We start from the raw sequence: 15,818 nt of genomic DNA, 5'->3' as shown, positions 1-15,818 counted from the left end.
TGCCGCGCGGAAGAAGTGGCACTATACGTGAAGAACAGATGTAGATTCAAATAGAAAGTAAAATTCGAACAAGGCGAAATCCATATGTTCCATAGAATCTTTCCCATGGAATAGCCTTACCAAACCAGCAAAGCGAATAAAATATGACATTTAGAGGATCTATCTCAACAACGCATAACCCAGAGAAAGTATAACTAAGTCGCATAGATGATAATGTAAGAGGAAATACTAGAGAGGCTATCAAAATAAGAACCCAATAAATACGTAGGGGATTCTAATTTTTACTTTAAATCACCCAATATCCTATTGACTGAGAACATTTCACTTCAGAGACAAAATGCAGAGATAAAATTCTGATACTTAAATGACTGCTTCATGGAGCAGCTGGTACGCGGAACCCCAGCAGAGGCAACTCTAGATTTAATCCTGAGTGGAGCGCAGGAGCTGGTCCAAGAGATAACTATAGCAGGACCACTTGCAAATAGTGACCATAATATAACAACATTTAAATCCCTGTGGTGGAGAAACATCTCAACAGCCCAACACTGTGGCATTTAATTTCAAAAAAAGGGGGAACTATACAAAAATGAGGGGGTTAGTTAAACAAAAGTTAAAAGGCACAGTGACTAAAGTGAAATCCCTGCAAGCTGCATTGGCGCTTTTTAAAGAAACCATAATAGAGGCCCAACTTCAATGTATACCCAAATTAAGAAACACAGAAAAAGAACTAAAAAAAGGCACCGTGGCTTAACAATCATGTAAAAGCAGCAGTGAGAGATAAAAAGATTTCCTTTAAAAAGTGGAAGTTAAATCCTAGTGAGGCAAATAGAAAGGAGCACAACACTGCCAAATTAAGTGCAAGAGTGTAAGAAGAAAGCCAAAGAGGAGTTTGAAAAACAGCTAGCCAAAAACTCCAAAGGTAATAACAAAATGTTTAACTACATCAGAAGCAGGAACCTGCAAACAACCAGTGGGGCCCTTGATGATCGAAATACAAAAGGTGCCTTAAGATGAAAGTCATTGCAGAGAAGCTAATGATTCTTTGCTTCAGTCTTCACAGCGAGGATGTTCGGGAGATTCCCAAACCTGAGCTGGCTTTTGTAGTGACAAATCTGAGGAACTGTCACAGATTGAAGTGTCACTAGAGGAGGTTTTGAATTAATTGATAAATTCAACATTAACAAGTCACTGGGACCAGATGCATTCACCAAGAGGTCTGAAGGAACTCAAATGTGAAGTTGTGGAACATTAACTAAGGTTTGTAACCGGTCTCTTAAATCGGCCTTCGTACCAATGACTGGAAGTTAACTAATGTAATGCCAATATTTAAAAAGGGTTCTAGAGGTGATCCGGCAATTACAGACGGGTAAGTCTAATGTCAGTACCGGGCAATTAGTCAAACAATATCAAGAATAAAATTGTCAGACACATAGAAAACAAACTGTGAGCAATAGTCAACACGCGTTTCTGTAAAGGGAAATCGTGTCTTACTAATCTATTAGAGTTCTTTGAAGGGGTCAACAAACATGTGGACAAGGGGATCCAGTGACATAGCGTACTTAGATTTCCAGAAAGCCTTTGACAAGGGCCCTCACTAAAGGCTCTTACGTAAATTAAGCTGTCATGGGATAAAAGGGAAGGTCCTTTCATGGACTGAGAATTGGCTAAAAGACATGGAACAAAGGGTAGGAATTAATGGTAATTCTCAGAATGGAGAGGGGTAACTATGGTGTTCCCCAAGGGTCAGTCTAGGACCAATCCTATTCAATTTATTCATAAATTATCTGGAGAAAGGGGTAAACAGTGAGGTGGCAAAGTTTGCAGATGATACTAAACTACTCAAGATACTTAAGACCAAAGCACATTGTGAAGAACTTCAAAAAGACTCACAAAACTAAGTGATTGGCAACAAAATGGCAAATGAAATTTAATGGGGATAAATGTAAAGTGATGCACATTGGAAAATAATCCCCAATTATACATACAATATGATGGGGCTAATTTAGCTACAATGAGTCAGGAAAAAGATCTTGGATCATCGTGGATAGTTCTCTGAAATGTCCACACAGCGTGCAGTGGCGGTCAGAAAAGCAAACAGGATGTTAGGAATCATTAAAAAGGGGATAGAGAATAAGACTGAGAATATATTATTGCCATTATATAATCCATGGTATGCCCACATCTTGAATACTGTGTACAGATATGTCTCCTCATCTCAAAAAAGATATTCTAGCACTAGAAAAGGTTCAGAAAAGGGCAACTAAAAATGATTAGGTTGGAGAGGGTTCCATATAGGAAGAATTAAAGAAGCTAGGCCTCTTCAGCTTGGAAAAGAGGAGACTAAGAAGGAATATGACAGAGGTGTATAAAATAATGAGTGATGTTGAGAAAGTGGATAAGAGAAAAGTTTTACATATCCCATAATACAAGAACTAGGAGGTCACAAATGAAATTAATAGGTGCCGGATTTACACAGAATTAGAAGAAGTATCTCTGTCACACAGCGCACAGTCAACTTGTGGAACTCCTTACCTGAGGAGGTTGTGAAGGCTAGGACTATAACAGTGTTTAAAAGAGAACTGGATAAATTCATCGTGGTGAAGTCCATAAATGGCTATTAGCCAGGAAGGGTAAAAAATCCATCAGAGGATGGAGATGGATGGCAGGAGAGAGATCACTTGATCATTGCCTGTTAGCTTCACTTCCTCTGGGGCATCTGGCATTGGCCACTGTCGGTAGACAGATACTGGGCTAGATGGACCTTTGGTCTGACCTGGTACAGCTGTTCTTATGTGTCAGGTCTTTAATCCTCTTCAACACTGCCATTGACTGGATAATGCAGCATACAACAAAAGACACACCAAGAGGCATTAAATCAGAGGTCTCAAACTCAATGTACCTTAAGGCCAGTGCCAGTCCTCAAACCCTCCCAGCAGGCCTATAATGTCACTGAAGATAGTGTTCAGAAAAGAAAACATTTCTATTGTATTTTTTATTTCAAATTTCTTAGAAATAATAAAACTTTCATACAACTGTATACAATTCTTTGCCTGCCAGAGAGAGTTTTAGTGTTTGCCAGACACCTGGCAACACTTCAGTTGTCAGTTTGTTCATGTTTGGCCTCAGTGACTGAGCAGTTGAAAACTGCAGAATTGCAGCAAGGTGTGCATCAGATAGTTGTGTTCAGTATTTTGACTTGTTTTTATTCATTCTGGAAAAAAGTGATGCTGCCTCCATGGCTGATCCTGCCCGGCAACTAATGATGCTGACTCCATGGCTGACTCTGCCCAGCAGCTAGTGATGGTATCTCTGTCCCTCTCTCCCAGCCAGTGGGAGCTGTGGGGGGCGGCACTTGCAGCAGACATTGCCAGCAACATGTCTGCACGTGTCTCCCCTCCACGGGCCACAGTGGGGAGGTTTTTGGGCCGCAGATAGACACCCTTAAATGGGCATCCTTCTCATTCCTTGAAGCCCTGGACTTTGCAGATGATCTCGCTCTTCTATCCATTGCCTCCCCTATCCCCCCAAAGAGAACTTGACTCAATGCAGTCAGCCATCAGACTGGACTGAAAATCAACCACAAGACGGACCGATATCTTGACCTTCAATATTACGTCACCACCACCAATATGAATAGAAGATTATGTTCTCACCAGTGTAGCAACAGTCACATACTTGGGCAGCACCATCGACCAGGATGGTGGAACAAGCCAGAACACCGTCAGGAGCTTAAATACAGTCTGGAAAGCATCAAAATAAAACACCAAAACCAGACTCAAGATTAATCAGAGCTGCGTACTTTCAACATTACTTTATAGTGCAGAATGCTGGGAATGAGAAAGTATGACGTGTCAAAACTGTCTTAATTCCATACAACCTGTCTCAGAAAAATCCTCCTTGTCTTTTGGCCCAGAACAATCTCAAACCAAGATCTACTGACACAGTGCAGCCAAGAGGATACGAGCACCATCGTTGCCAGGAGGCACTGGAGATGGATTGGCCACGTGCTTCGGATGGAAACTGATTCCATCACCAGAGCAGCAATAAGAGGAAGACCTGAAGGCAAGCGAAAATGAGGCCCCCTGAAAACAACACGGCAAAGAGGTGTGGAAGCCAAATTGAAAAACCTGGGGAACAGCTGTGGAACCATTGAAAGACTTGCCAGAAACAGACAGAATTGGAGGAGCTTTCTCACTGCCCTAAATGCCCAGAGGAGTAATGGGAACATAACGATGATGATATAGAAAAGATAAGAATTACTTCACTGAGATGTTGTAAGGCTTATTCATGAGCTTGAAAGTGCTTTGAAAGTTTTGGACAAGGTGTTACAGATGTCTAAAATACAACTTCCTCGATACCTCCTCCACTTGGGGTGGGGGTGGGGGGGGTGTAGTAGGTTTAAACCTAACACAAAAATATCGCACCTATTTCTCAAATGAATTAATTACACTTACACAGAAATATTATATGTTCTCACTTATAAAGTAGTAAAATCACAAAAAACAAAGAAAAGTGACAAGTTAAGAATATGTAAGATTTTTTAAATTATTCTTCCACCACCATTTGGGATTTGATACAAGCCAGATCAGAACAGCCTTATTGCCAAAACAGTTCATCTAGTTGATAGTACAAACTATACTTCTGTACCTCACTAAACTGTGGCTCTGTTATGAAGAGTTAATACTTATAATACTGAACCTACCAGACCAGGTGGGAAATAAAATGTGACCTACACTGAATCAACACCATCTGAATGGCTTCAAATTTGCTTGCACTTCAAGTAGATCGTTTGCAGGGGCTGAACCTGACAATGATGTTCATTTTAAAAGGTAATTTAGGGCTTCTTAAAATGTTCATCCCATAAATGGAATTATGGTTGGGGGGGGAGGGGGAAAAAAGGAACAAACAAAAACCTATCTCTAGTCTAAGTTCTATTTTGGAACCTCATCTAACTTTCTTGAGAGGAAAAAAAAAAAGAAAAAATAATTTTGGCAATTTCTCTCACTTACTTCAGGAGAAGCATTTGTTTGGAAAGGATGAAACAAATCAGAAGCCATTTCAGAGTGACAGGACTTTGCCTGCTGACACTTCTTCAGACTTGTCTTGGACTTGGTGCACCATGAGAACAAAGACACAGGACAGCTTTGAAGAGACTTTAAAAAACAAAACAATACCACCACCACCAAAAAACACTTTTTAATGTCTTAACATTTAGTTAACTTTGAACTCAACTAAATCCCATTAAGGATTCTATAAATAAATATTCCTAACATGAACAGAGCTCTTTATAAGTACGTAATGGACAAGCTCCAACCCAAAAGAGCTTATAATTATAATACCTTGGTTAAATTCAAAAGCACAAGAGCCTGAAGACTGAAATACACTCAATTTGCGAAGTTTCATGAAGAGAGGAATATGAAGACACCAGGACCATGGCAAGCACATCAAGACTGGAACAGGTGAAACTTCTGAAAACCAACAGAAGTGCACTGTAATTGATCACTGCCAAAGGAGCAAGAATAGTTTTCATTGCCCACCTAGCTCTAGGAAAGGCTATGAAGTTGCATATATATTGACACTTGCAAGGGTTTTAGTGCCAGAGCCATACCTAGGGGAGTGCGGGGCACGAGACATTAGAAACTCAGCACCTACCTGCTGTGAGGGGTGCTTCTCCTTGGCTCCGCCCAGGCCCTGCCCCCACTCCACCCCTTCCCCCAAGATCCTCCTACTGCCATGCTTCTTTCTGCCCCCACTCTTTCCCCTCCCCAGAGTGTGATGCACCCTTGCTCCTTCCCCTCTCCTGCCCAGCACTTCCTGATGCCGCAAAACTGACCTGATATGCAGCAGGCAATAGGCATTGGGGGGGGGGGGGCGGAGCGCATTCTGGTATGGATGCTCCTCCTCACCTCTGCCTGCAGGGACCCCCAAAGCACAGGGCCAGGGCAGTCGCCCCAGTTCCTGGTACCCTAAGGACAGCCCTGTTTAGAGCATATTAAAAAGATGGAGTATTGGGTCTGAACACAGACTCTGGCTCATAGACAGACCAAAAAGATTACTTCCAATTCCATACCTCCACCAGAAAAAACTGGAGGGATTTTATTTGTGCATGCCAATGGCAATCCTTTGAGCCATCAATTTAAACTGGTATTATGCAAAGCATTAACTTTTCTAGGGTCCCCATCCCCTGGAAGAATCTGGCACCCAATCATGTATAAGAGGGACAGCTATCTCAGCGCCTGTGGCAGGGACTAATGACATGTCTAGACCACCTAGAAGTGGGTTTCAAACCACTTTAAAACTATTGTCCAGAGTGCATACTAACTCAAACATAACACAAAAGTTTATATTAAAATACCTTTGTGCTCTTTTTCCAGAAAGTATCATCCAAGAACTATGCTATCTCAAGTATTTTCCGAGCATGGAAGGAGAGAGGAACTGAACAGAAGTAACAAGGCACTCAACTGAGGTTTCTGATCAACACACTGAGGTTTCACTGGGAAATAGTTAACTCCACCATCTGAATGGAAAATCAAATATATCTGTCCCCAAGGGCCATGCTTCATGGTGTAACCCATGTCTGACAGGGTGTCAAGAACAAAGTCATAAAGAATGTTAACCAGGTGATGATTATTTGAACTTGTGGAAAGGTCCTGGGCCACTAGAATATTATATTCAGCTGCTCCAGGTTCTCTCATTCTGCATCTATCAAATCAGTTCAGACTTGCTTAACCTGGGCCTAGCTCTAAGAATTCTTGAGTTTGGGGAGAGCAGCCAAGTGCTGGCAAAGTCTTGCAGTTTAGTCCAGTTGCAATGTCCTTAAACGGTAAAACCTGGAATTAGTTATTTCAAAAATTTAGGGGTAACATATCAGCATAAAGAAAATGAGGAGCAATATGCATCATCTTCACTTCCTGCAGATTACAAGAGAACATTAACAGGAGAGAAGAGAAAGGAGTGTCCCCAACCAAGAGATACCAAATAACCTGGCAGGTGACACAGATGGGTAATCTGATGTATGTCAGTTCAACTAGCTCCCAGTCAGCAGACCAGCAGGAGCTGTGATCGGCCAGACTTGCAGACGGAGCAGGTAAACGCATCAGCCCAGCCCACCATAGACTTTCCCTACACAAATGGCGACCCCTGTTCGAGAAACCCCGATATAAACTATATTGAACAAGAATGTGTAACTCCAACAAGCAGAGAAGACTGACAAGAAAATCTACATAAATTGAAGATGAGCCCTACTTTCAAAAAGGAATTTTCACACTGAAAATTAGAGAAAAACACTTTTCTTTCATAGCCAATATTTTAAAACATTTTGAAAATAATATTCTGTTCACCTTTGGCAAGAATTTACAGGTCTGAAGCGTTTTAAGTCACTCAATTTCTTCTACTTGTGAAGATATAGGATTAATTTAATCTGTGACATAAGTTGCTTGTTAATAATTTCCACAATAAATGCTGAACATTTATGTTGCACCTTAAGAATAAAATGAAACAATGCATATTGTGAAAGTGAATAGTCACCTATGATTTTTGTACCTGGCAATTGAGAACAAGAACTAGAAATGTTTAAAGGGCAAATACATTTACTGAAAAAATGTTTTATACATCATCAAGCAACAAAAACTCCTCATTTTCCCCTTTTAGGTTACAGTATTTTTTTTTATTTAAAATTTAACTAGTTTGAGTAATTCTACAAATCCCAGGTAAAAAGAGGTTTAGAATGCACCTGACGAGCTAAAGAAATGCCACAGGCTGTGTAGACAGTTAATTTATACCTTTCAGATAGGGGGTTCAACACCTCATGAAGCATTAACTGTATTCAGCTGACAATTCTGTAGTCTGAAAGGCAATTTCTTACACCTTCTCAGTACTTGACAATGGAATTTTACCAGAGTGACTAATTTGAAACTGATTCTATTACCAGAATTAATGATACACTTCAAAGTGTATCTTAGACCTTGTCTACAACAGAAAGGGTTTGCTTGTATACTGATCTTGGTATAGCTACACCAGCAAACTCTCCAAGGGAGATGCAGTTTATACCAGTAAGAGAGTTCTTTCACTGGTAGAACTTCCTACCAGCTTCCCCAACTAAATAAACTATGATGCAAAAGCACTTTTTGGGCAATATAACTACATCTTGCATTAGAGCTTTTGCCAGCACAGTATGTCTGTTAGGGACGTGATTTTAAAAAAAAAAAAAAAAAAAGCATTTTATTTATTTATTTTTTAAAAAGAAAAAACACTCCTATCCGACATAGTTATGCTGACAAAACTTTTAAAAGTAGACCAGATATTTATATAATGACAATTATTTTTAGTTGTAGTGATTGGAGCTTGGCTTGTATGTAAAGATTTGTTTAGTATTTATTCACTTAAGTACACTTTGTTTAGAAATGCCTACTATGTGCCTCTTTGTTGAGGCAAAGATTCTAGAGTAATTCCAGAGGCAACAAGTTACAGTAAGTGGCCCAGGTAAAGATTATATACATTAAAATAAACAATGATTTTGATGCTCATTTTGTATTAGTACAAAAGCATTAAAATTAACAGAACAGCTACTAGAGATAGTTTCCTACAATACTGTGACTAAGGAATCCCAATCCTTTGCACTACTATCATTATAGCTCACTCAATCATTTGCTGTGCGCTGAAATCTGATGTACAAAGTCTATGGCAGAAGCATCTGCTCCATTTCAAATGGCAAAAAAATTAATTTGAGTGAGAGTATACATATTTGTGAAAAATAGTCTTATTTCTAAGTTCATCTTCAAGTCTCAGAAGAGCTATATGCTCAGGATTAAAAAAATTAACTAGGTACTAGCACCTTCCAGAAAGTGTTTCCTAGGATTTTTCCTCCTCCAACATGGTCTCTTTATGTAACTGCAACAATTTCATACAACAGTACTTGGTTGGGGATCTACCAATTAGATGTGACTTAAAAAGAACAAATTATGTGTACCTTTCTTATTCGTATTGTGGTAATGCCCAGATGCCCCATTCAGGATTAATTCCTACTGTGCTGCACAAACAGAGAGATCGTCTTTGTCCCAAGAGCTTACAAACTAACTTAAAACAAGACTGTAACTATAACTTGGGCTGCGTCTAGAATGAAGATTGTGATTCCATTTGAGCCTGAGTTCACTGATTACCAGTTAACTTGAGATGACTAACAGGATCATAAATGCTAGTCTCTAGGCACTCCATATATCTGTTCCAGGGTGGAAACACTGGTAGGTTTACCACAGGCTAACGTTTGTGGAGTGTGTAGAGTAGCAATTGCAACCATGATGAAGTAGCTGGACTTAACTGGCAATCAGAGCTCACTTACATAGGAATAATTTAATGGTTCTAACTCACTAGAAAATATTCCCTCCCTTAAAATTAAACAGGGATCAGTTATTTGTCTGATTTCTTCTTGTGGATGGGGAGTTGTTATGGTACATACCTCAAGAGGGATTTGAAGAAAGAGGGAGTAGTAGTCTTACAAATCATTTCAGAAAGGGTTCATGAATCGGTTCATGAATAAGGAAGCAGACAAGGGTGTTCAAGGCTGGCATCACTGACAGAGGGGAAGAAATGGGCAGGAAGCCCAACACAAAATGAGATTAAAGGTGGGGGGGGAGGGAGGTTAGTTATATGAAGGACCTTAAAGGTGAGGACAACAAACTTGAATTTGATGCAATGGAAAATTGAAGTCCCAGTGGGGATATGCAAAACAAGAACGACCTGGTGAAAGCTCCAGGGAAAGAAGCTTGGCAACTGCATTTTGTATGAACCAAAAGAGGAAGATGTGGGTGTTAGCCTTAGGCCTTATATCACAGGAAGGAGGCTGCAGTAATCAAGATGAGACACAAAACCTGGAGGAAGTTTTTCAGCTGTAGGAACTAAAAGGAAAAGTTAGATGAAGGAAGAAAAACTGCAAGATTTGAGCTTCATAACCCCAAACTCCCATGACAGTTATGTTCAACTAAACATTTAAACTGTCAATCAGTTGAACAGAACTTGTGTACAGAAGACAGAACTTTCATAGGAGTTGGACATAGCTCCTATAACTCAATCCTGAAAAAATGACCAGGAAGCTCATCATTTTTCAGAAATAAACGCAATACTTATTTCTTAGACTTACTTTTGCGCTACCTGTTAACAGGTTTTTCTCAACATTTCTGTTAACTAATCAAGCTAATTCTCCTATGGGCTGTAAAAGAAGATAAATATTTTTAAAATACTGGGGAAGTGTTTATACTGTCCCAATAGCGGGTTCTCATACATACCATGCCCATGTACTATAAAATTTACACTAATGTCATAATCCCTGGCCAAATTCACACGGCCAGAGTAACTGGTAGACCTTTTGGCTTATAATACTTACATTTTTTGCCATCATGTCAGACAGTATTTCTTTATATTCTGTAAAACCATAAGTTATCCTTTTTCATCTTCAAAATGTACATCCTGTTAAAAAGACAGATTTTAACACTATATATAATTAAAATGGATTCCTGAAGTACATCACTAATGTATTACCCCATAGACTGTAAATGGGTGTCTTGGGTGGTTATAATTTTCAAAGACAGACTAAGCGTCACATTTTGCAAGGCCACTGGGAATGTAACACAGTTTAGGATAGTTATTAATGGTAAAGAGGTACCAAGTATATCATAAGGGCCTAACTATATTAACTGCTAAAGGAGCAGGCTATCCTATTAGTAACTGTTGAAACCAAAACTCCTGAATTGGTTATAATTGGTGCACATTAACCCTAAACTGGAACTGAATGAATTCTCTCCATAACTGACAAATGTTCTGTAGGCCACCCAAGGACTTCCAGCAAAAACAGCAGAGAAAAGACTTGAGATTCCAGATTTCACATTTTAAAGACAAACCATGCTTGCAGCATTTTTTTTCAGGCCTTTAAGTCCCAGCAAGAAAAAGTACAAACCCAGTTCTCTCTCCTCTCTTTCAGGTCTTTAAGAAATGAAGAATACTTACTTATAACTGGAATAGTCACACTCATGGGAACATGTCTGCCAATGCAGTCTAGATTGTGGAACCTTCTCCAAGCATTGCCTGCTGAAGTGCTCACATGCCCCCCTTCCAGTCCTCCTGTCCCTATCTGCAAACATTCTGAGAGTGAGGCAATAAAAAGGGGCACACAATGCCCTCTACCACCTCTGTTCCTTCCACTGTTGTCTCAGATAAACTATCTGTGAAGACTCAAAGAAAGGAAGGAGGGCAGGGAGTGTTAATTTATTAAATCACAAAGAACTGTCATTTTAAGTAACCAATCTTTTTTCTTCTTCTTCTTCTTCTTCAAGTGGCCTCTGAATATTCCCACTCATTGAATCATTTGGAGAATACAAATTTGTTGGATGTTATCAGATTCCAATGGCTTGCAAAACGAGTCAGACTGTCTCCAAAGAAAAGGGTAGGAAAAACTAAAGCCCACTGATTGGCCACACTTGAGTCTCATGTCAAATCTGAGCTCTCCAATTCAATGAAGATATAGAAGCTGAAGAGTACTTGACTTTGAGATTGAAATGACTTTCTTCTGCTGGGTCTGAGAGGAAGGAGGCTGTTGATGCCTATGTGACAAATAAAATACAGAGATGATGGAGGAGTACAGAATTGCCTCTTTTTTTTTTTTAGTCTCCAAAAGATCAGTTTTATTATTGAGAAGCCAGTCACTCTCAAAGCACAAGATCCTCAACTTTTAACAAGCATATCTTCTCAAAGTGGCAGTATATGATAAAGCTCTAGCACTGGCATCCAAAGCATCAAAAGAAGCTCTACGAGCATTCTGTAAGTGGTCCTCTTATCCCATAAATGAAATTCGTAATAGGACACAGCAGCCTGATATTAGCTATCCTAATACCAGCCAAACAAAACATTTTCCTCCCTAGGGTACCCAATTTCTTTCCCTCCCCGTCGTAGGGTGTAAAATGTGCTTGGCTTCCACCGTACCTGCTGCTCACAGCTGCTACCACTAAAGAGTCTGAACTGGGATGAGTAAGAAAATAACCCCCTATGTGGTAACTGGTACAGTTCATCAGCTTTTTCAGATATAGGTTGACAGGAAGCTGGAGTGGCCCAAATAAGCTTTTTGTACATTGTAAAAGACCATCCAACTAGGCAAAAATACTTTATTTTCTGAGGGAGCTCCCAAAATATCAGAAACAGGATGTGATGCGTCCTCCACTGTCACCAAAGATAACTAACAATAAAAGAATACAATCAAGGTTGTGGAACTGCAGAGTATATTCTGAAGATGAAATTATGCCCACATTTTCATTCTGGGAAGCATCTGTCTGAATCTCATTCTCTGACTGCTGCTGTTCCAAGTGCTCAACTACTTCCTCACCTCCCTTTGACAAAGAATCAGATACTACAGTAGGAGTAGCAGATTTACCTGCAGCTACTGGATCGAAGAGGTCTTGATCTGATCTTTGGAAGCAGGCACATTTCTATATCAGCCATACTGGGGAGATCCCATAAATTTCTTATACAGAGGCCAATATGGCTATGAGCCAAATGATATCATTGCTGTCAGTACCCCAGTCTGGAAACATGCCCATAGGATGAGGAGGTCCAAAAGATGGAATAAATCCTGACCTAAGTGGTTGAAACCTAAGTGGCTCTTTAGGTTGTTCTGATCCTTTTCTGATTGCAGATCCGATCTCAGATCCATAAGGTTTTTGTTTTGTTTTTTTTGAGACAACATCAGAATCCAAGAACATGTAGGTCCTAAGGGAGAAAAAGATTTGCCCAGTGATCCCTTTGGAATCTTGGAAAGGGACAACAACTCTGGGGGAGGGGGAACAAAATGTCCTCTGACCTGCCCCTCTTCTGAGGAACAGAGGCCCAAGAAATAACTATCAGAACCTCTCTCTCTCTCTCTCTCTCTCTCTCTCCATAAGAGAGCCTCTGGATCCAAATGTCTTCCCTGTGGTGGACATTAATAAGTCTTTCTCGGTTCTGATATTGGTGCTAAAGCCAATACTACTCTCTGTGCCAGTCTTATGCCTTTAGACATCTTTGTCTCCAAGAAAATCCTAGTATTTGCAACTTCAAATGTTGGGCAAGGTTTCCCTTGTGTAACCAATCTTGACTTTTGTCTGGGAACAGAGAAGGGGAACAGAGAAGGAGAACTGATCCAAATCTCATGGATCCAATGAATCACCTGTATGAGATTTGGCCTTAAAAGTGGCTGTCTTAGCAGCAGCCTTCTTTCTCAGAACCACAACTGATACCTTAGGAGCCTCGAGCAGATCTAATGCTCTGACCACCAGAACACACAGAGGTAATTCTGGTGCCAATTCTAGTCGCATGAGGCACCTTAATCTGGTCAGATGCTTAAAATGGAGCAGATACAACTACTTTTTCTTCATACTCCACCTTCTGAAATCTGAGAGGCTTATCTAATAGAGCTTCCTGAAATAAGAGTGCCTGAAGTCTGTCCTGTCTCTCCTTGCATGCTCTAGATATAAACCTAGAGCAGATAGCTTTTGCCAAGACATGCTAGTTACTTCACATCATTGTCCAAATTTGGAAAACTGCCAGACAGCAAAGCATCTCTTAAAATCCACTTTCTTTTTTTCAGAACAGTCATCCTGCAGGGATCAAGCCTTACCCTATATTAAAAATAACCACAACTTCTTACTCTAAACAGCACCACTTATTAGTAAAACTATAATAGAAGAAAAACTATACTAAAAAATATATAAATTAAAAAAAACTATCAAAGCACCAGAGAAAAAAAGCTCCAGGTTCCATCAGATCCAGCAAGTTTAATTTCCATCTGGTGTTGCTGGTACCATGTTTCCTTGCCCTCAGAACATTTGAATGCTAAGGGATAGGAGAGGGCGTGCAAGTGCTCCTCTGCCAGGCATTGCTCGGAGAAGCTTCCATCATGTAGACTGCACTGGTGGCACAAGCAGGATCATGAAGAGGCTATATATAAATGTACCCTTTCTCTCATGGAATAACCTATGCCATACTGAACATTACCTGAAATAAATAATGAGCTCTCACATACAGGTGACTACTACTCTAAGTCACCTATGAAAATTTTCAAGCAGTTTTATAAAGAAATAGTTCTAAAATTAGAGGCCATTACAAAGAAAAAATTCAGTTAAAGATTAAAGATTACTACTGACATACAGCAAGGTTAATAAATATATAAAACTGATTTTAAAAATTTACAAAATTAGATTTAAATTATTTATTTAAATACAGGTTTGTTTGTTTTTAAATAAGCCTCTTTAAAATTAAATTTCAAATTAATAAACACATCTTAAAGCCTAATTTTACTATAATCTATTCAAATCATCTAAATTATATACAAAAAATATTAGGAGTATGTATTTGCTGCCAAGTTTTAAAGAAGGTCAAAACCACTGAACTGGTGAAAATCACTGCGTAAGCACCTGGAACAAGAGGTTGCCGAAATGCTAAACCAGCTTTGGACAACAGTAGCCTCTTCTGCAGGTACAGAGAGAATATTTTCTGCATTTCAGCTTATTCAGTTCACTGACAGTTCATTCGAAGTTGAGACTCTGAGAGCTGAAAGAAAGCAGGAAAGCTTTTCTTCTTCCAGTCTATGAATACAAACTAGATGTGACACAGTGAGATCTACTAGTTCTAACCTGAAGAACACAGAGACAATCAGTTCAATTCGTCACCTACATGTACTTCTTTTGTTTAATCAGTTTTAAATGTAAAACATGTTTTGATAAACTTTTTGATAAACATTTTCATATTATCTAGTAGTGTTAAGGTAATTTTATTTAATAAAAAAATGTAAATACTGTTTTTATGAATGTAACTGAATTTGAATTTCCATCCAAACAGAACTTGACACAAAGCCACCAAGGAGTGGGAGGGCAGTACAGAGCACCAGCTGCCCAGTCTCAGTAGCTCCCCTCACTTACTGGGGGAGGGGCAGAGAGATGGAGGGTAACAGCAAATTTCCACCCCTTACCCTTCCATGATGGAGAAAGGAGGGGGCTGGTCCCCCTGGCATCACTTCATTACACCCCTGGATCTACCTGGGTTTTGGAGTCTATGCTGGTAACTAGGAAGGGTAAGTTGTACAGCACCCTAAGGCACTGTGGTCTAACTGCCCTGCGTAGACTCTGCTGGCATGAACTAAAAGGTACCTAGTTTGCCAGCAGGGTCTACATGGGGCAGTTACAGAGCAATACTTTAAAGCATTCTACAGTCACCCCAGCCTGTGTCTTGGAATGGCGAATCCAGCCCAAAACCCAAAGGAAACCTCTGTTGCTTCACTTCTTCTGAGACCTTGACTGTGCAGTCAGTGCAAGTGCCAGTGCTAGTTGAGAAGAATGTTTATCCAAATGTGTATGAGCTTGCTGTGACCCAAGGATCTCTTGATGCCAACTGGCAGAGGGCACATGTGTGCATAAAGGTTACAGGGATCCCCTGGGTCCAGTATTTACATACTAGTTCACCAAAAAATGTCTTGTAAGGTCTCTACTGAAAGCCTGTGTCATACCGGTCATCATAATCTTTCAAAAATGTATGTGTGGATAATATATAATGAGATGTATACCCAGGAAATCAAGTTTTTAAAGCTTTGTAGTTAAAGGCAGGTTGCCCAGAGTAACGTTTCTTAAAACAGGTTCCACCAGACAGGAGAAGGGGGAGACACTTATCTCCTTGGCTGACCATAGCGTATTCCATGTCTTACGAGGGAAGTCTATTTGCATGCTGAGTCAAATGCTAACAAAGAGACAGCAGGGACTTCAGGACAAGAACTTAAAAGAATCAGTGAACAAAGTGGGTGGGGGTGG

The 15,818-nt window shown here is 39.9% G+C and overlaps 1 protein-coding gene across 5 annotated transcripts in view; it reads right to left on the bottom strand.

Annotated features, from left to right (window-relative positions):
- The window catches only part of TFDP2 (transcription factor Dp-2), a 172,971-nt gene that overhangs the window by 132,856 nt on the left and 24,297 nt on the right, over window positions 1-15,818 (bottom strand). For 3 of the 5 annotated variants that reach the window (XM_032765646.2, XM_075068491.1, XM_075068492.1), the window contains exon 2: window positions 10,379-10,461. The exons of the other annotated variants lie outside the window; for them this stretch is intronic. In XM_032765646.2, coding sequence (XP_032621537.1) covers window positions 10,379-10,393 — 15 coding nt within the window. In that variant the 5' untranslated portion in view covers window positions 10,394-10,461. The remainder of the gene's footprint in view (window positions 1-10,378; window positions 10,462-15,818) is intronic. 5 annotated transcript variants of the gene reach the window in all.

This window comes from Chelonoidis abingdonii, chromosome 8 (genome assembly GCF_003597395.2).
Source record: "Chelonoidis abingdonii isolate Lonesome George chromosome 8, CheloAbing_2.0, whole genome shotgun sequence".
NCBI classification, from domain to species: domain Eukaryota; kingdom Metazoa; phylum Chordata; order Testudines; family Testudinidae; genus Chelonoidis; species Chelonoidis abingdonii.
The sequence above is the reverse complement of the archived record's forward strand: the minus strand, read 5'-3'. Positions and strand labels throughout refer to the sequence as shown.